At 38.5% G+C, this 21,152-nt stretch overlaps 1 protein-coding gene across 1 annotated transcript in view; it reads right to left on the reverse strand.

Annotated features, from left to right (window-relative positions):
* Window positions 1–3,491: 3,491 nt before the first annotated feature.
* Window positions 3,492–21,152, reverse strand: part of POU2F3 (POU class 2 homeobox 3) — a 48,639-nt gene continuing 30,978 nt past the window's right edge. The window contains exons 7-11 of the mRNA XM_053691196.1: window positions 9,092–9,228; window positions 7,459–7,620; window positions 5,858–5,912; window positions 4,548–4,677; window positions 3,492–3,531 (exon numbers count right to left, since the gene is read on the reverse strand). Coding sequence (XP_053547171.1) covers window positions 3,492–3,531; window positions 4,548–4,677; window positions 5,858–5,912; window positions 7,459–7,620; window positions 9,092–9,228 — 524 coding nt within the window. The remainder of the gene's footprint in view (window positions 3,532–4,547; window positions 4,678–5,857; window positions 5,913–7,458; window positions 7,621–9,091; window positions 9,229–21,152) is intronic.

A 21,152-nucleotide genomic window follows, 5' to 3' on the forward strand; every position in this document is an offset into this window, starting at 1 on the left:
GGCGGATTAGGGGTTAATAACTTTATTATAGTAGCGGTGCGGTCCGGTCGGCAGATTAGGGGTTAATAAGTGTAGGCAGGTGGAGGTGACGTTGTGGGGGGCAGATTAGGGGTTAATAAATATAATATAGGGGTCGGCGGTGTTAGGGGCAGCAGATTAGGAGTACATAAGGATAACGTAGGTGGCGGCGCTTTGCGGTCGGCAGATTATGGGTTAATAAGTGTAGGTAGGTGGAGGCGACGTTGTGGGGGGCAGGTTAGGGGTTAATAAATATAACATAGAGGTCGGCGGTGTTAGGGGCAGCAGATTAGGGGTACATAAGTATAACGTAGGTGGCGGTCGGCAGATTAGGGGTTAAAAAAACTTAATCGAGTGTCGGCGATGTGGGGGGGCCTCGGTTTAGGGGTACATAGGTAGTTTATGGGTGTTAGTGTACTTTAGAGTACAGTAGTTAAGAGCTTTATAAACCGGCGTTAGCAAAGAAAGCTCTTAACTACTGACTTTTTTCCTGCGGCTGGAGTTTTGTCGTTAGATGTCTAACGCTCACTTCAGACACGACTCTAAATACCGGAGTAAGAAAGATCCCATTGAAAAGATAGGAAACGCAATTGACGTAAGGGGATCTGCGGTATGTAAAAGTCGCGGCTGAAAAGTGAGCGTTAGACCCTTTTTTGAGTGACTCCAAATACCGGAGGTAGCCTGAAACCAGCGTTAGGAGCCTCTAACGCTGGTTTTCACGGCTAACGCCAAACTCCAAATCTAAGCCTCAGTTAATACATTGTACTGTAATTAATCCCCCCAGCATGATCGTCCCCAGAATTTCTCTTTAAATCTAAAATGAAAATGTGCAGAAGCATTTTTGCGATATGTTAAGTTTAGTTTTGCACAAGAAAATACTTCTTTAAAAAGTTAGCAATGGTTTTCAATGTAACCACTAATGTCCTGTTTCTTCTTGCTAGTTCCCTTATGTACCTATTGTATATATTTCTATATTTTCTGTGAGTTTTGTGTCTTTTTCCTCAAGGCTCAACGTACATAGAAGCAGCGTTGCCTAATTTATGTGTCGTATGATCTGTTAGTAGCTAGATATCATAAGCTCAGAAACCATTAAAGGGACGGTAATTACACAACATTTCAGTTGTCTTGCTATAGAATAACATCTCAGCCAACGCTAAGCAATCACGTTTGTGGAAATGTTATTATTTATTTTTAATAACCAAACTCCACCAACCAATTGCCTTAATGGGGCAGCCAATCCGAGCTTGAATCTGCTGACAACACGGTCATAATGTTACTATAAAATGCATTGTTTTGTAGTTGTTACCGGTTAAAGCCAATTATGGAAAGGTATGTAGCAGGGTTAGCCTTAAATCAGAATGGTGCATTTCAAGTTTTGAGAATTATAAAATCCTTAATTTTCAGAAGCTAAATTGCATGAAAAGGTTAAAAAAAATAATAATGAAAGTAAATTGTAAAGTTTTTTTGTTACACATAAATAAACATTTTATATTAAAATCTCAAATTTACTTTGTGGTAGTTCGTTCCACTGACTCCCACACAATTATTCTTTGTAACCTTTTAATGATCTTTAACATTCAGGGGTGATTTTTTTTGTCATTTTACATTTCTTACATTAACAAAATAAATCTTTTAACAGTACAGAATACACATTTAAAACATAATCATTTAAAAGTAACTATTGCATTGCATGCCTTGTTATATTATTAACTTAATGATCTCTGCCACAGTTTAAATAACATTGTCCGTATTGCCCTTGCATTTTCCTTTCATACCAGAAGCCTCCCCAGCATATTTTGCCATCCTATCTTCTGGCAGGCTGGACAGGAAAGAGTTTAAACACATAGTTAAAGGGACAGTCTACACCAGAATGTTATTGTTTAAAAAGATAGATAATCCCTTTATTGCCCATTCCCCAGTTTTTCATAATCAACACTGTTATATTAATATACGTTTTACTTCTGTGATTACCTTGTATCTAACCCTCTGCAGACTGCCCCTTATCTCAGTTATATTAATATACATTTTACCTGTGTGATTACCTTGTATCTAAGCCTCTGCAGACTGCCCCCTTATCTCAGTTATTTTAACAGACATACAGTTAAACCAATCTGTGCAGACTCCTAAACAACTCCACAGGAGTGAGCACAATGTTGTCTATATGACACACAGGGACTAGTACTGTCTAACTGTGAAAAACTTTCAAAATGCTCTGAGCTAAGAGGCGGTTTTCAATGGTTTTAGAAATCAGTTTGAGCCTAGCTAGGTTTAGCTTATCAAAAATACCACCAAGGGAACAAAGCAAATTTAAAGATAAAAGTCAATTGGAAAGTTGTTTAAATTGCATGCCCTATCTGAATCATCATAAAAGTTTAATTTTGACTTTACTGTCCCTTTAAATTTGCGCTGCAGTTAAGCTCTGGTTATGGTTCTTAGCAGGATGTGGCTAGTGATTGGCAGCTATATGCATATGTCACTTTTGATTGGCTCACCAGCCATGTCCTGTTTAGGAGAGCCATTGTTTCTGCTTTTTATTACAAGTTTAATTATCCAATGTAACAAATAGTTAACGATGAGCATTGTATTATTGTCATGATTTGTATGTCATTTAATAGGACATTAGGGCTGTACTTGGATAAGATTCCCTTATTTGAAAAGACTTAGCCCATGCCCAGATTGATTAATTAATTGCTGCATTATTGACTGTTCCTCATATTACATTCCCAAAACAAATCTGCCAGCAATGCATTGATAAGGTTTATTGTCACATTTTATTCACCAGCCTTGGGAGCAGACATTACATGATTAGAGTATATTTCACCAACTCTAACACAGACTGAGGCATTTGTTTTTTGTCTTAGGAATATTAACATTACTGTCATTTATAGGTCTCAGACATCGTTCAGAAAGCACACATTTAACAGCCTAGCTTAACTGCTTTGCATAGATCCATGAGGCTGCAAATAAAATTGAGAATATTTACAAGTAAAAATAATTTAGCAGGCATAAATTCCCCTAAGAAACATATCACAAAGAATAAGAAATAAAGTGAGATCACAGTAAGTAAACTCACAATACGATAAATATACAGAGACAGCTGCCTCATCTCTTCACTGAGACTCGGAGAGGGCTCATGGCAAACACCCAACATATGAAGAAGAGGATGAACAAACTCAATCCAATGGAGTAAAAATGAAGTCCCCGGTGGCAGTAAAATAAGTTCCTCTCATGTGCTTTTGACGTGCAACTCATAAAAAGGTGTCTTTGGTTTCCAAAGCTTAATTTAAGAAACCATTTTCTCATATTTCTCTTCTTATTACTTTATGGCTCAAATATGCAGTCCACTGTCAATAGAAGCCCAAATTTCCATGTTGGCTTACAGGTGGTCAGAAAGTCCTGTAGTTTCCCAACTTTTTTATACAAGATGCATGTCTAGCGCTGGATTTATTCAGCAATCAGCGTTGAGTGGTGTTTCAGTGAAGGTATGTTGGGTGGTTCCACCGATACCAAGACCTACATGGAAAGAAACATCCGCTGTTACAATTCAAGAGATGTGTGGAAATAGACAGCCTCAATACCACTAGCTACGGGGAACTTAAGAATCCAATCACATCCATTATAACAACAGTATTTTTAATTCCTCTGACTCATTTAAATATTTTTTTTCTTCCAAACTATGCCCTTAAATAAACAACTATCTGGTTTAACTTGCAGGTGGTAAGAAGGAAGTATCCTTTCTGTGGATTTGTAGGGTTTGTATTTAACTTTTATTTAGTTGGCATTTTACATCTTTGCTCTTCACTAGACACTGAAGTCCACTGATGCTGTATACCTAAATCAGTATGTCTGCCTGGATGACTCTTTGTTTTGTGACTTTTACTAACCTTTAAATTCCCCCTGCCCTTAGCTTTTGCTCAAGCCCTCTGGACTAACCTGCCCATGATCTTGACCTGACTAAAATTGCTACTGTAAGAAACAGGCCTTGTGGCTAGCCCAGGGTCTTTGCCTTCGCTAACGACTCTTGTAAAAAAATGAATGAAGGTCAAGTGTTTCCAGAAGAGCTTCAAGTTTTTGTAAGGCTTTATTAATTTACAATACAATAAAATTATATCAGCCTTGTTTTATAATTATTTTTATACAGCTATTCTTCCTTCTGAGCAGTCAGTGTTCACCGGCTATAACTGATGTCATTTATAACTTCCACCTGTATGTGGGACTGCATGTTGTATGTCCTTTAGGTCAGTATATGAGATTATACCCAATATACCTAGGTACTGTGCGTGGGAAAATAACTATGGGAGGATCCAAGCTTGGTGGAATCTGCTTAGGGGTCATTGAAGTTTGTTTTTGGCTGTAAGATTTGTTAATGCTGTTTTTTCTCATGAGTTGAAAAAAAATGTTTTCTAGATTTTAGATGTCTCAATTTTAATGCAGAATACATATTTGTAATGTTTGAATTGTGCTTTGTTAAGTCATGATAGGGATCCTGACATCCCAACTCCCTTTAAGCAATAGGAGACCATCCTCACCCAGACGAACTGTAGCCGGATGTGTTCACAGGGGATTTAGAGCTGAGAGATCCTCCAGGGCTGCTGGAGTGTAGACCTGAGACTGGCGAGGACGGATTACTGGTGTTCCCTGGTGAGCAGGAAGATGTCACTAAAATTACAGAATAAGCTAATGAAGTCACATTGCCTATTACGCCCACACAGTTGTGAACTCCCACAATTTCCATATGTACAAGACAGTACAGTCAGTAGTTATAATATAACTCCCTTCATGAGTTAAAGCTTTTATCATTTATGATTTGCTCAGGCCCTTCACAGACATGGATATTGAGTAGGGGAAAAGACAAAGTAAAAATAATAATAAAGCAATTTTATGTAAAAAACAAATCTTGTTACATTTTCAAAGATACTTTTCTTCACACGGCTTCCTATTGTGTTTGATTTGGATTATAGTGCTGGTTGTAGGTTGGTAAAATGGCACCTAATGACATAAAATGGCTGTAAGTTTGTGTCATTCACAAGGTGTTGGAATCCATAAATTACTCACACCTGTATTTGAAAAGCAACAGTTGCAGAGAATGACCCTAACCTGCCCAGAATTTGTGCTCTATATACACAGTTCTTTGTGTGGTACTGGCAGCAAAAATAGATTAATTTATTGTTATATGTGTGATACTGGCAGCCAAGAGGGCTATAATCACTGATCTGCCTTGAGTTAAAATGGAATTCAATTAAAAACACAACTTTATTTACTATGCAGTAAATTAACAAGCAAAATGCACAATATGCAACAAAAGGTTATGCTAGGCTATACACACTTACTAGTGAAATACCCAGTTACTGATCTCACTAGTAAAGTAGAAAAAAAAAATGGAGAAAATGAGACAATACTGGAAAAACACGCGTATTAGCACAGTTAGAACTAATTCATATTTATAATTTTGTGTTTGCTTCCAGTTTTCCTTATTTCTTTTATCTGTAAAGGGCATCACAAGGAACACAAAATATAATTTGACTCATTTTACTTAAACATTGCATTATATCTGTCAAGGTCTGAAGATCAAAATCTTGCCGGCATGGACAGAAATCGGGCAAAATCTTTGGGCCTTATATTATTCTGTATGTGTCTCTTTCACACCCAAAACTCTGTATGGCGATATAAACTAAAATTCTTTGAGAGACCTCTCCGTACTGACGAGACTCCTTAGATAATCTCTCCAGAGAGGAGAACTTTAGATCATGAGGCCCTCGGTGAGATGTTTTTTTAAACCCTTATGCCACAACAACTCACCTTAAAGTTTATTAAAATACAGATTGCTGTCATCACTCACCTGTGCTGTGCACGGAACTGACACCCAGAGATCCAAGGGTACTTGAAGGTGGCACCTGTTAGAGCACAGCAATTAGTTATTGGTAATATGCACTCAGCAGGATTTTTTTTTGTTCATGATTCATACAGCATACAATTTTAAACAGCTATCCAATTTGCTTCTATTATAAAATTTGCTTTATTCTTTTGGTATCCTTTGTTGAATGAGCAGCAATGTCCTACTTGGGGATAGCTGAACACACTGAGTGAACCAATGGCAAGAAATATATGGGTGGAACCACCAATCAGCAGCTATCTCCCAGTAGTGCACTACTGCTCCCGAGCCTACCTAGATATGCTGTCCAATACAGGATTTCAAGAGAGCAGATTAGATAATAGAAGTAAAATGGATTCTTTTTAATTCCATGCTCTATCTGAATGATGAAAGTTTACTTACTATCAATTAAAACAGATCTGGTAGTCAAAACTAAATTTTCATGATTCAGATAGAGCTTACAAACAAACAAATCAAATGTACTTATATTATTATCTTTATCTCTCCTTGATTGAGCCTTGTTTTTTTCCCACAGGAGCATACTGAGATACACCGGTGAGCGTGAAAATGTCTTGAGCACTATATGGATGCACCATTGCTACACTGAGGCCTATTTATCATAGGTCTTGCGGACCTGATCCGACAGTGCGATCAGGTCTGCAAGACCTCGCTGAATACGGAGAGCAATACGCTCTCCGTATTCAGCATTGCACCAGCAGCTTACAAGAGCTGCTGGTGCAACGCCGCCCCCTGCAGACTCGCGGCCAATCCGTCGCCAGCAGGGGGGTGTCAATCAACCTGATCGTACTCGATCGGGTTAAATTCCGGCGATTCCTGTCCGCCTCATCAGAGCAGGTGGACAGGTTATGGAGCAGCGGTCTTTATAACTGGTGTTTCTGGCGAGCCTGCAGGCTCCGAGCTTGATAGATAGGCCCCTATATCTGTAACTTTATTGTATATATAGAGCTCAAGACTTCAGTATACTGTCATGGAAAGCAGCTAAGCTTCAACAAAGGATACTGGAGAATGAGGTCAATTTGATTATAGTAAATTGGAAAAACAATTAAATGGTACCCTCTGTCTGAATTAAGAAAGTTTAGAGTTGACTTTCATGTTCCTTTAAATTTAAGTGAAAATGTATTTAGTTCTGGGAGTGCTACATAAGAATGGCAAGAGACATATTTCTTATCTTATTTAAAGGGATCTAAAAGAGATGATTTCAGTGCTTTTACATTTCTGTACTGAACAAACTGAATATATAACCATCTTCTCCACTGACTGTTATGTCCCTTTAATATTTCAATAGTTTGTAGGTTATTTGTTACATAATCTCGCAGATAATTTGACCTATTTAGAAAGCACTTTAGTATTGTGTCATAGTTTGGTACTTGGAGAAGCTAGATGTTCTTGTCGTGTTCCTTTTTGGAAGGTTAAGTCATTTTAATATTACAAGAAGGAACCTCTAAGGATATGATGAGCAATTGTTTTTTTTGGGGAGTTTTTGAACGTCTAGAATATAAATATAATGTTGTTGCACCTGTGATTGAAATCTAATTACAGCGTCTCACCAGTCTGGAGTTGTAGATTGGGGACTTCAAGGGCAGGTTCATGGGACAGTTGATTCTCTTTTCCTTCTGACGTCGATTACAGAACCAAACTCTCACAACTTCCTTCTCCATCACCAGCTGCTCGGCTATCATGCTGATCTCCTCCGAGCTCGGTTTTGGGTTCTAAAAAAGGAAGAATTGCCTAGCAACCAAATTCTCATATACATAAAACTACAGATACACTAAGGAATCTGTATAATGCAGCCGTATTATAATTGTAGAATAATGGCAGTAGATTTTTAGCCTTCCTAACTAACCACCCTTCCTTTATTTTCTACTTTTGCTGTTTGCACGATCAATGCCATCATTGCACATTCCCAGGCACCCGGCAGAGTATATATATTTTGTCACCTTCATTATTAGCCCTGAGTGTATAGTTGCAAACACTCCTGCCATACGCGTACTACACTCTCAAGAAGTACATTTGATAATAGAATTAATTAATTGTATATTCTATTCTGAGTCATAAAGGTTAAAGAGACAGTAAAGTCAATATTAAACTTTCATGATTCAGAAAGGGTATGCCATTTTAAACAACTTTACAGTTTACTTGTATCATCAAATTTGCTTTGTTCTCTTCATATTCTTTGCTGAAAGCTCATAGGCTGATTTCTAAGCCCTTGAAGGCCACCTCTTACCTCAGGTAATTTTACAGTTTTTTACAGTTAGGCACTGCTAGTTCATGTGTGCTATATAGCTAACATTGTGCTCACTCCCGTGGAGTTATACAAGAGTCAGCCCTGATTGGGTAAAATACAAGTTTGTAACAGCACTGAGATTAGGGGCAGTCTGCAGAGGCTTAGATATAACCTTGTATCTAAGCCTCTGCAGACTGCCCCGTTATCTCAGTGCTATTTTAATACTTGTATTTTACCCAATCAGAGCTGACTCCTGAGCACGATGTTATCTAACATCCTCTAGTGGTGAAAAATGCATTCAGATAAGAGGCATCCTTCAAGGTTGAAAAAATTAGCTTATGAGCCTACCTAGGTTTAGCTTTCAATTAAGAATACCAAAAGAACAAAGCAAAATTAGTGATAAAAGTAAATTAGAAAGTTGTTTAAAATGACATTGCCTATCTGAATCATGAAAGTTTATTTTGGACTTGACTGTACCTTTAAGTTTGATTTCTAACTCCCTTTAATTTTATGTAACAGTGTAATGCTTAGTCATTTGTACTTATATATATATTATGGATTTAAAATAAAAAATATGTATAACATTTCCTTATTTTACATTGTTTTCCACAGGACCTTTTTAACAGGTGCACCATCCGACTGATTTTACTGACCACCAGGCTAAAATTTTAATTGCACAAATTATCATTAAATACATTTATGTTAAATTATGCAACTAATTTGTGCTTTGAATAGCAGAAAATGATATAATATTAGAATATTTTATACTGCCCCCTCCTGGCTACTTCATAATGCCACCCTGCTGGCAAACACTGTTATATAGTTTCTTTACAGTATAAATAAATAAGAAGAAAAACCCCTGCATTCTCAAAATGTTCTTTGACAGCGTTAGAATTATATAGCTTGGCCATTGTGTGTCTCAAGACTGCCATTGAAAACATCAGCACATTACTCACATCCTGAAATCTTTTTTCCAGAGTCAAGCGAATGTTGGTCTCAATGCTGGTCCTTTTTTTTCTTTTGCGCCCAAACATCTCACTAAGCTGTGGGTAATTATTGCTTGCTGTCAGGGCAGAATCAGATGGGGCAGATTCTAGAATAGCAAAAATAAAATCAGTCTACACATGACTTGTATTTATCACATTGGGTCTGATTAGCAGAAGAACAGAAAAGCTACATTTATAGTACACACTCCGGAGACAACCATGTCCTTGCTTCTGGGAACGTAAGCTCATTATATTAATATTACTAAGGCCTGGTAACTGGAGCAGGTGTTCATTTCCTGAGAAGGTCTTTGCTTCCCGTATAGGGGCAAGATTACATATGCGGTGTCGCCCGCAAAAGCCGGTGGGGCCGGTTTTTACGCGGTTTTGTTATCACATATACAGCGCTGCATATAAAGGCAGAAGCTAACATAGAACTGCGCTGCATATTCAGCGCAAGGACTTACGCAGCGAAAATGGAGACATTTTACTCCATTTTCACCTCGCCACACATAGGCAGGCGCAGCAAGCCTTGCGCTGAGTATGTGAGCACTGAAACTACCTGAAAATATTAACTAACACCTAATGCATGCACAATATCTATCTACCTGTCAACCGCAATCCCCCACCGCAAAAACTATTAAAGTATATAAACCCCTAATCCGCCATTAACTCACATCGCAATAAACCTAATAAAGTATATTAACCCCTAATCCGCCATTAACCCACATCGCAATAAACCTAATAAAGTATATTAACCCCTAATCCACCATTAACCCACATCGCAATAAACCTATTAAAGTATATTAACCCCTAATCCGCCATTAACCCAAATCGCAATAAACCTATTAAAGTATATTAACCCCTAATCCGCCATTAACCCAAATTGCAATAAACCTAATAAAGTATATTAACCCCTAATCTGCCATTAACCCACATCGCAATAAACCTAATAAAGTATATTAACCCCTAATCCGCCATTAACCCAAATCGAAATAAACCTAATAAAGTATATTAACCCCTAACCCGCCAAATCCACACAACGCAATAATTCTAATAAATCTATTAACCCCTAATCCGCCAAACCCCCACAACGTAAATAACTAATTAAATTACTACACCCCCTAAATTAATCCCAATTACCTAAATTAAAAAATACTAAGTTACAATTAAAATAAAAAAGCTAACATTACTTAAAAATAAAAAAACTTATCCCTGGGTTGTGGAAATCTAGGGAGGTACCCACGCTGACAGACTGCCGCTCTTCGGTTGAAGAGCTATTAACTATGGAAAAATTACATTACTATAAGTGTAACCAAATGGTCGCATACGAATTAATGTTGGCCGTCTGGTCCCCTGCCCCTGTGTGAGGTCCACGGGCATCAACAATTACTTCTGAAAATTTTACAAATGCCCGACGGCCTTCATGGTCATTACCCCCCTCCACCCCCCCCCCTTTTTTTTTTTTTTCCCCCTTCTTGTATCTAAATCCTCATTTTCCTCCCGTCTCTTTGGGTGTCCTGGAAGACTTTAAGCACAAAATAAGTATTTTCATCTGACCATAATGATTTGAACAATTATTGTTAAAATTTGTTAAAATATCAAGCTCCACTTCACTGTGACAAATTACGGTAATGGGGTTTTGCGCTGCGCGCACCCATACTTGTTGTTATTGTAATCCTTTATGAAATACAGTGACTCTGTTTATGTTTGTTATAAAACTCTAATAAAGCTTGTTAAAAAAAAACAAAAACAAAAAAAACTGAATTTAAATTAATCTAAGATTACAAAAAAAAGTCTATCACTACATAAAATAATAAACCAAATGATCAAAAATATATTTTTTTAAACCTAATCCCTATGAAAATAAAAAGCCCCCCAAAAATAAAAACACCCCCTTTTCTAATACTAAACTAGCAATAGCCCTTCAAAGGACCTTTTGTAGGGCATTGCCCTAAGTTAAACAGCTCTTTTCCTTAAAACAAATACTAAGTCCTCCCTTTAACAGTAAAATCCCCCACCCACCAAACCCCCCAAAATAAAAAAACCTAACACTAAAAAATCCTAAACTACCCATTGCCCCTAAAGGGGCATTCGTATGGGCATTGTCCTTAAAAGGCCATTCAGCTCTTTTACTGCCCTCAAAAGGGCATTCAGCTCTTTTACTGCCCTCAAAAGGGCATTCAGCTCTTTTAAGAGTGCCCAGAAATACCAAATCTAAAAAAATAATAATAAAAAAATTAAAAAAAGCCTAAGTCTAACCCCCCAAGGTACTCACCATTCCTGAAGTCCGGCGGAGAAGGTCCTGTTCCAGGCGGTAAAGTCTTCTTCCAAGCAGGGACCTCTTCCTTCTTCATCCAGGACCAAGCCGGCACGGAGCAGAGATAAGCTTGGGGAAGGATCGGCAACCATGGAGCCATGGAGCGTGGAGGATCCTCTTCGTACGATCACCAACGTACACTGAATAGTGAATTCAAGGTACGCATTTAAATATGGCGTCCCTTGCATTCCGATAGACTGATTTGATTCTTCAAATTCAAATCAGCCAATAGGATGAGAGCTACTGAAATCCTATTGGCTGTTCAAATCAGCCAATAGGATTTCAGTAGCTCTCATCCTATTGGCTGATTTGAATTTTTATCTGAAAGACGAACAGTGTAATCCTACAATATCACAGTTGTTCTCCTTAAGTTACCTTAAAGGGACATAATACTCATATGCTAAATAACTTGAAAGTGATGCAGCATAACTATAAAAAGCTGACAGGAAAATATCACCTGAGAATCTATGTAAAAAAGGAAGATATTTTACCTCACAATTTCCTCAGCTCAACAGTGTAAGTGCTCTGTAAAAAGTTATCTTTCAGTTATTGTCCAGCTGCAGGTAAAAAAAAAAAAAAAAAAAGAAGCCGATCAGCATCAGCAGTGCTGAGGTCATGAACCATTTTACTGTGATCTCATGAGATTTCATAGTAAACTTCCCTTAACTGAATAGGGAAATAACATGAGTGTGCATGAGGCTCGCTCCCTTGCAGGTCCCAGGACAGACATACTGATTTAAAGTTTAAAGTCCTATATAATGGGGTGTAAATACTTAGGACAATTTGAGGTAAAATATCTCTCTTTTTTACATAGAGATGTTCAGGTGATATTTTCTAGTCAGCTTTTTACAGCTATGCTGCATCACTTTCATGTGTTTTAACATTTGAGTATCATGGCCCTTTAAAGGGATATTAAAGGGACAGTCTACAATAATTTGTATTGTTTTAAAAGATACATAATCCCTTTATTACCCATTCCCCAGTTTTGCATAACCAACACAATTATATTAATAGACTTTTTACCTCTGTGATTACCTTGTATTTAAGCATCTTCTGACAGCCCCCTGTGCTAAATCTTAAATAACTTTCTGTGCATTAACACAGTGTTATCTATATGGCCCACATGAACTATCAGTCTCTTGTTGTGAAAAGCAATTAAAAAAGCATGTGACTAAGAGGCGGCCTTCACAGGCTTATAAATTAGCATATGAGCCTACCTAGTTTTAGTTTCAGCTAAGAATACCAAGATAAAGCTAATGTGATGATAAAAGTAAATTGGATCACAAGTGTTATCTGAATAATGAAAGTTTTGACTAGACTGTCCCTCTGAGATCAAAATGCCACTGCCTATAAAATATTTATGTTAAAGGGACATGAAACCCAAAACATTTCTTTCATGATTCAGATACAGAATACAATTTTTTTTTAATTTTAATGCATTTTTATTGAGGTTTTTCACATAAGAAAAGGAAATTACACAACAAATGCTATGACATGGATAAAACATTTTATTGGATCACATTACAATGGTATAGGCAGAAAGATAAAATAAATGCTAAAATATAAGCACCTGAAACCTCCATTTTCTAGTTTTTATGATAGCTTTTGTAGGACTAATGAGCTGGGTAACACTGGTGACCATTGTCAGCCCCGTTTATGACCCCCTTGGGTCTATTAGTACTAAGTAGGAGAAGCCCTTCAGCGGGTAAGCACCGCTTGAGGCATTGTGCCAAAAAAGAGAACAGCACAGTATACAAAAGTGAATATAAGAACATATAGATTAATGTATACAAATATAATGATTAGTTTGCTTTAAAAATTCCGCCCACATATAACAGATGTATCCACATTAGCTGAATTAAAATGCTGATGCAACTAATAATGGCTCCTCATCAAGTTTTACATATTATGTAATGACTAAGACGTTTGAGTATTGTTCCTACCAACCCTCGCCGGCTGAGAGAAGGAAAGTAGGGCTATTTATGTGCTATTGAGCCGTATGGGATATAAGTACATATGTTAGCAAAATCCCCATCAGCAATGGTAGTAATAATAAATTGTGGGTAACATGAAATTAACATATAGCTAATATGTGGCATTAATGCGCAACTTGACAATAGTGTAGCAAAAATAACAAACAAAGAACATTTTTATGTCACATAGTATAGACTACTGATATTAGAGCATTATAAAATATATAACGAACTTGTAGTATGTAACCATATTGTTAGGTGGATATATAGAGGTTCAGAGTGGACTTGGCAGGACTTATAGAGGTTCAGAGTGGACTTGGCAGAGCTACATATATAGCAACATTAGGACATGCATGTAGCCCCCTAAAGGATTAGTCAAAGGAGACACTAATGTTTTAATAACTGAATCTTTTGTGACATCTAATATTAGCTACATTTGCTTGCACTTAGGGTAGTGGAAATTGAGGCTTATGATTATCATGAGAACACACAGTGAGATAGCAGAACAGACTAGGCCATGGGGCATCCAATAAGGCAAACGGTGCTCCGAAAATGGTCTTATAAACTTTATCATGTCACTCAATTATTCTTTAAGCTACCCACTAGCCCACAGCATTAATGAAACAAGCTAAAAATACAAGTGATATAAAATGAATAAAGAGTTCTCCATTTGTGTCCAACTTGAGTTAAGATTGTTCACGTCCACAAAAAAAATTAACAAGTATCCACTCGCAAAATCACTAAGTCGAGTACGGGAGCATAGCAATCTGTCCTCAGCTAGTGATCAGGAATCACACCAGAACTCACCCTATGCCCTTTCTGAGGATTGTTTCCAGCAAAAGTCCTCCATAGATGGCATCACAGATACTGAACTTATCTATTCACATCCAACATGGATCGACAGAGACACTCTGGATCTGAGACTTTGTAGCCTCCTCAACATAAAGTACTTCAGTATATGTCAGCCCTAGGCCGCAGGATTCGGCCACTCCCCGGCCCCAGGACAAGGCTGAGGCATGCACATCCACGTCTCTCCTGGAATGTGGACTAGAGAAAGGTGAGTGATAGAGCTCTGTGTCCGGGCGTTGCAGAAACATTTCATTGAGATCTCGGGCCATGTTGTTGCCTGAAGACTGACTGGGTAAGTGATGCAATACTTTAGGGGCATCTAAGCCTTTGTGGTTTGTTGGAGCGGACTTGTAGAAAATTTCAGGGTAAAATCCTGAAAGCTGTTGCAGTGACGTCATCATTATGGCTGTCTCCCGACTCGTGCTTCTTATGGTTGCAGTAAGGTCCGCCATGCAATCATCCATTTTAGTTTCAAATCGTAGCAGCAATGACTGTATGAGTTTACACTGCTCTTCCATACTAAATGTTAATTTTTCTGTGGTATCAAGTAGTCTGATAAATACTTTATTATCTCACTCCCGGGAAGGAGGGAAGGGGCTTGAATTCTCGGCACTAGGCCGCCGCCTGGAATCATGATAGTTCGGAACTGGGCTCAGTACTCAAGTATTTTGCCATAAGGGTACCGATCTCTTCAGAAGAGCTTTTTCTGTCAAAAATATCCAGAGCTCAATAGGAGTCCGAATAATAATAATTAACAACCAAATAATTAGATCGAATTAGGAGCTTCAGAGAATGTAGTCTGGTATGGCCGCCGTCCGGACACGCACCCCCTTGAATACAATTTTAAACAACTTTCCCTTTTCATTTCTATTATTTAATTTGCTTCCATCTCTTGCTATCCTTTGCTGAAAGGTTTATCTAGGCAAACTCAGGGGCAGCAGAGAACATAGGTTCTAGCTGTTGATTGGTGGGTGCATATATATATTGTTTGTGATTGGCTCACACATGTGTTCAGTTAGAAACCATTAGTGCATTGCTGCTCCTTCAACAAATGATACCAAGAGAATGAAACAGATTAAATAATAGAAGTACAATAGAAAGTTGTTTAAAATTGATGGCTCTTTCTAATTCATGAAAGAACATTTTTGGGTTTCATGTCCCTTTAAGTAAAAACAATGTTATACAGTATTTTTTCTTTTATTTTGCCTGCTTTCCTTATAATGTACTGTAGTTTATCTACTGCTCTCAGAGAGGCTGGAGTGCTCCTGCTACATACTATAAAGTGATTGTTATGTCCCCGAACAACTGAACAATGCAAATTTTGATAGAAAAATTGTGTTTTTTAAATAATTTTATTTTGCACTGCATTGCACAGTGTAAATGCACATATACACTCACCAGCCACTTTATTAGGTACTAAAGAAACAAGTGCCTTTTTTTAAACTGTGAGTAATCACCATAAAGTAGGATCGTTTCATAAGATTCAATCCAATCCTATCTGTCAGGGCACAAAGTGGAGAGTGGTAGTCGTCAGTAAAGTTAATTAGCAGATGTATCAACAAGTCTCCTCTGCTTCTTCTGATACAGCACGGTCGCAATACGGTCTACAAACCAGGTTGGTGGGTGAACCCTTACAGCTTGACCATCTCCCGTTGTACTGCAGAGAGGAACTGCTTGTGGGAATGAAGCCTTCAATCCTTATATGCAGCGTGTAGCTGCTCGACGTTCCTGAAACTGACACCGCTCCCAGTCTTCGGCCCTCCTTGATGATGTCATCAGGGTAATACCGCTGACCATATGGTTCTTCTTGCGGTTACCTGGGATTCTGTGAGCGTCTTCCAGATGGGGTAACTGGTGCAATCAGCAATATCCAAAAAACATGTTGAATCTATGCCACAAAGAATTAAGGCGGTTCTGAAGGCAAATGGGGGTCCAATAAGGTACTAGCAAGGTGTACCTAATAAAATAAAAAAACATGAAAAAGTCCCCAAATGAAGGATCTTGTAAAAATCTTCAATGCTTTATTTAGATCATAAAAACAGCAGAAGCGGTAAAACAAAAGTATGTTCAGACCACTACGTCTAACGCGTTTCAGCAGCTATAGCGTACTCATAGACATATCTTAGTGCCTAACATGCAAGTCTTATATACTCCTAGCAATTACAAGCACACACCTGAACATCATCCATGTTTTAACCCTTTACGGTAGGATCTTAACTATACCATTATATGTTAAAACTACAATAGTGAGCTTAATAATAATACTGCTGTTTATCTCCAATGCAGGTAAGCACAAATATGTTATAGTGTGAATAATATAGATTGTAAAAATGTATATTATTTAATATGTTAACGTTAACACTTCTGTTACAGAGCATACATTTATACAAACATGTAATGCTGACATACACACTATTTCCTCACATACTATGTTATATCATATATACATCAGTCTTCTCCATAATTGGTACTGATTATGTAAATACATATTCTCTGGCTTCATGGGTTTTTAGTGACTTTACAATTTATTCAAACCTAGAGTGTAACCCTAGGGGTATTCGGGTATTCATTCTAAAGATCCAGTACATTTCTTCTTTATTTAATAGCTGTTCACTATCACCCCCTCTTTCCTTTAGGGTTGCTTTCTCTATAATATTCCAGGTAAATGTGTGTAGGTTTCTATTCTGTAGCTCTATAACGTGCTTAGCTATAGGTGTAACCCTTTCCTCTCTTTTTTATTGTCTGATTGGGAGGTTATATTGTTAAGGTGTTCTCTGATTCTAACTCTGGCCTCGTGTGTCGTTTTGCCAATGTACTGAAGGGGGCACTCTTTGCACGTTATTAAATAAATCACATTGGAAGTCCTGCAATTCACACATTTTGTAGTTTAAATTTTTTTTCCTGTTACACTTGAGCTAAAATTGATACCTGTTGTCACATCTTGACATGTTTACGTTGTGTATATCCACATTTGTGTGTACCTTTTATTTCAAGCCAAAAGAATTTATGTGTTTTTTTATTTTTTCGTACAGTTGGGGAAATCAAGTTCCCTATAATTTTTCCTCGTCAATAAGAGAAGTTACAATTCTTTGGAGTTATATGTTGCAGTTTTTCATCTGCAACAAGAATAGGTATATGTTTACTAATGATGTTACATATGTCTCTATATTGTGGTGAAAATTGTGTTGTAAATGTTATTTCTTTCCTAGGATATGGTGAGTCCACGGAATCATCAATACTGTTGGTAATATCACTCCTGGCCAGCAGGAGGAGGCAAAGAGCACCACAGCAAAGCTGTTAAGTATCACTCCCCTTCCCACAATCCTCAGTCATTCTCTTTGCCTTAGTACAGGAGGAGGTGAAGATTTTGGTGTCTGATAATTTGAATTTCTACAAGCAAGTTTTTGGGGTTTAGCCGTATTCCACGTTAATCTCTTGAAAAGGGTTGTGGTGGCTTTCAAGCAGCTAGGAACTTGTAAGGTGGGCCTTACTGTGTTTTCCTAGTATTGTACTGCCCTAGTATAGAAAAACAGAGTAGGTGACTCTGTTCTTTCCTTTTTACAGGTCTCTGTGAGGAACTGTATCCTTACATACCTGGAAAGCTGACTACATGCCGGGCAGCGGATTTGGCAGGTATGTGCCTGTTTTTCTTCCGGGTAGGTAGAATTTAAGCACTTGCAATATTCTATGCATTTCTGACAGGGGACAGACTAATCCTCAGAAATGAAAGGGTTAATGAGGCTTTTTTATTGAGGTTCAACTTTTTTTCTTGTGAAGTGAGAAAGGGTCACTTGTTTTTACGGAGGGGATTAAGGAGAAAGTCCTGTGTGCAGTGTCACTTTTACACTATTTAACGGGTTATAACTAACTTGTCTGTATAGTGGATTTGTAAGGCAGTTCTCCACAAATTAGCTCAGACGGTTACTTTGCATTACATAACCAGGAAGTAGCTCATTTTTTTGTTTTGGACCTCTCTGTGGCGCAGTTGTATTGCAGACGATCACGTGATGCTCTTTCGGTCTCAGCTTCAGAGTGGTGCTGACGGCGAGAGTGAGACTTTATTCTGTATCCGGAGTTGGTGACAGGTAGTCGCCTCAGCTAAGACTGAGGTGTGGGGATTCCTGAATGTTAAAGGAGTGCATGGTTGCTCATTAATTACATTTCTTTTGCTGTAAATTTAATTTGTCAATACTCTCAATACAGTGTACCAGTAGTATATTTTTCTAGAAAGCGTAAGAGGAGTCAGTACTCTGAAACAAACACTTTCAGTTTATTCTATTGCACAGTGACTTCTTTATATGATCATGTCTGATACAGATCAGGATCAAATTCAGTTAAATGCATGTCTATTGTGTTTAGAAGCTCAGATTGCTTCACCAATGCAGTAAACTCAATAATTACTTTGAAATTCCTTCTTCTAAGGAGGTTTTTCTGGGTTCTGACCCGACTTTGGGTATTATTACCCAAGAGTGGGAAAAGCCGGGGGTATCTTTTTTCACCATTTCCTATTTTTAAGAAAATGTTTCCAGTCGCGGACTACATTACGGAAACATGGCACTCTGTTCCTAAAGTAGAAGGGGCTATTCTACTCTAGCCACGAGGACAACTTTTCCTATTGAGGATAGATGCTCTTTCAAAGAGCTTTCCCTCCTGGGAGTGATAGTTCCAGTCCCAGTACAGGAGCAGGGTCTTGGGTTCTATTCCAACCTGTTCGTGGTTCCCAAAAAAAAGGGAACTTTCAGGCCAATTCTAGATCTAAAATTCCTCAACAAGTTTCTCAGAATGCCGTCCTTCAAAATGGAGACTCTCAGTTCCATTCTTCCTCTAGTGCAAGAGGGTCAGTTCATGACGACCATAGATCTGAAGGATGCATACCTTTATGTTCCCATTCACAGGAATCATAACAAATTTCTGAGGTTCGTCTATCTGGACAAATACTTTCAGTTTGTGGCACTTCCATATGGCATTGCCACAGCTCCCAGGATTTTCTCAAAGGTTCTGGGAGCTCTGCTGGCAGTAATTCGGTCTCAGGGAATTGCAGTGGCACCTTACCTGGGCGATATCTTGGTTCAGGCGCCATCTTTTCAACTATCAAGATCTCACACAGAGATCTTGTTGTCTTTTCTTTGTTCCTATGGATGGAAGATGAATTTATAAAAGAGTTCCCTTGTTCCGGCTACAATGGTGGTCTTCTTAGGAACCATTATAGATTCCCTATCGATGAAAATATTTCTGACGGAAGTCAGAAGAGCCAAGAATCTGTCCTTTTGCCTATATCTTCAGTCAGCGGTACGATCTTCAGTGGCCCTATGCTTGGAAGTAATTGGTCTGATGGTGGCTTCCATGGACATAGTTCCCTTTGCTTGATTCCATTTGAGAGCTCTACGGTTATGTATGCTCAGCCAATGGAACGGGGATTATGCGGACCTATCTCAGAGTTCTAGATCAAGCGGTGAAAGACTCTCTTCCATGGTGGCTGTCTCAAGAACATCTGTCTCAGAGAACATGCTTTCGCAGACCCTCATGGGTGATTGTGACCATGGATGCCAGCCTGATGGGCTGGGGAGCGGTTTGGGACTCCTTGAAGGCGCAGGGACTGTGGTCTCAGGAGGAATCTGCTCTCCCCATAAACATTCTGGAGTTGAGAGCTATCTTCAATGCCTTGATGGCTTGGCCTCAGCTAGCCTTAGCCCGGTTTATCAGGTTCCAGTCAGACAACAAAACCTCAGTGGCTTACATCAACCACCAGGGCGGAACTCGGAGTTCCTTAGCCATTAAGGAGGTGGCTTGGATCATTCAGTGGATGGAAGCTCACATCTGCTGTCTATCTGCCATCCACATTCCAGGAGTGGACAATTGGGAGGCAGATTTCCTAAGCAGACAGACTTTCAATCCCGGGGAGTGGGAACTCCATCCGGAGGTGTTCTCCAGGTTAACCACCAAATGGGGGCTACCAGAATTGGATCTGATGGCTTCTCGCCAGAATGCAAAGCTTCCAAAGTACGGATTGAGGTCGAGGGATCCTCAGGCTTTCCTGATAGATGCTCTGGCAGTTCCTTGGAACTTCAGATTGGCATACCTTTTTCCTCCTTTTGCTCTCCTTCCACGAGTCATTGCTCGGATCAAGCAGGAGAGAGCTTTGTTGGTTCTAATAGCTCCTGCATAGCCTCGCAGGATCTGGTTTGCAGACTTAGTGGAAATGTCTTCTCTACCTCAGTGGAGACTCCCTCTACCTTCTACTTCAGGGTCCTTTTCTTCATCCAAACCTTATTTCTCTCTATCTGACTGCTTGAAGATTGAATGTTTCATTTTATCTAAGCGTGGTTCATTGAGACCATGACCAGGCTCGTAAGCCTGTTACTAGAAAGATTTACCATAGAATTCTTAAAGGCAGAGATAAACCTTGAGGCACAATTAGTGATTTTTCTAGTAAAATTTCCACAACATAAAAATTATAAATTACTTAATACGATAATACTTTTAACTAGAAACTTAATCCTAAAAAACTGGAAACTACCTCAACCACCTAAATTTACTGTCTTTAAAAAAGAAGTAGTCAAGCAATGTATGGTGGAACAAAATGCATTACAAAATGCCAGTGATAGTCAGTTAAATGTATTGTAAAAAAAATAGCTGGCGGTTATACAGACTCTTCCACCCATTGCACAAAAGCAATTAGTGAAGCCTATTAGACACACAGCTTTTATACTCCAAAAAATTCATGCTGGTCACTACCCACAGTTTTGGGTAGACTAGAGGGGGATAGGGGCGGGAGCTGGAGACACGTTTCCTTTTTTTTCTCCCCTCCCCCTCTCCTTTTTGTTGTGAGTTTCTAAGTACTTGAGACTGGAAAAAAAGAAAAAAAGAGTGACTTTGTATTTAAAATTATAAG

Source organism: Bombina bombina, chromosome 8 (assembly GCF_027579735.1).
Source record: "Bombina bombina isolate aBomBom1 chromosome 8, aBomBom1.pri, whole genome shotgun sequence".
In the NCBI taxonomy this organism is placed as follows: domain Eukaryota; kingdom Metazoa; phylum Chordata; class Amphibia; order Anura; family Bombinatoridae; genus Bombina; species Bombina bombina.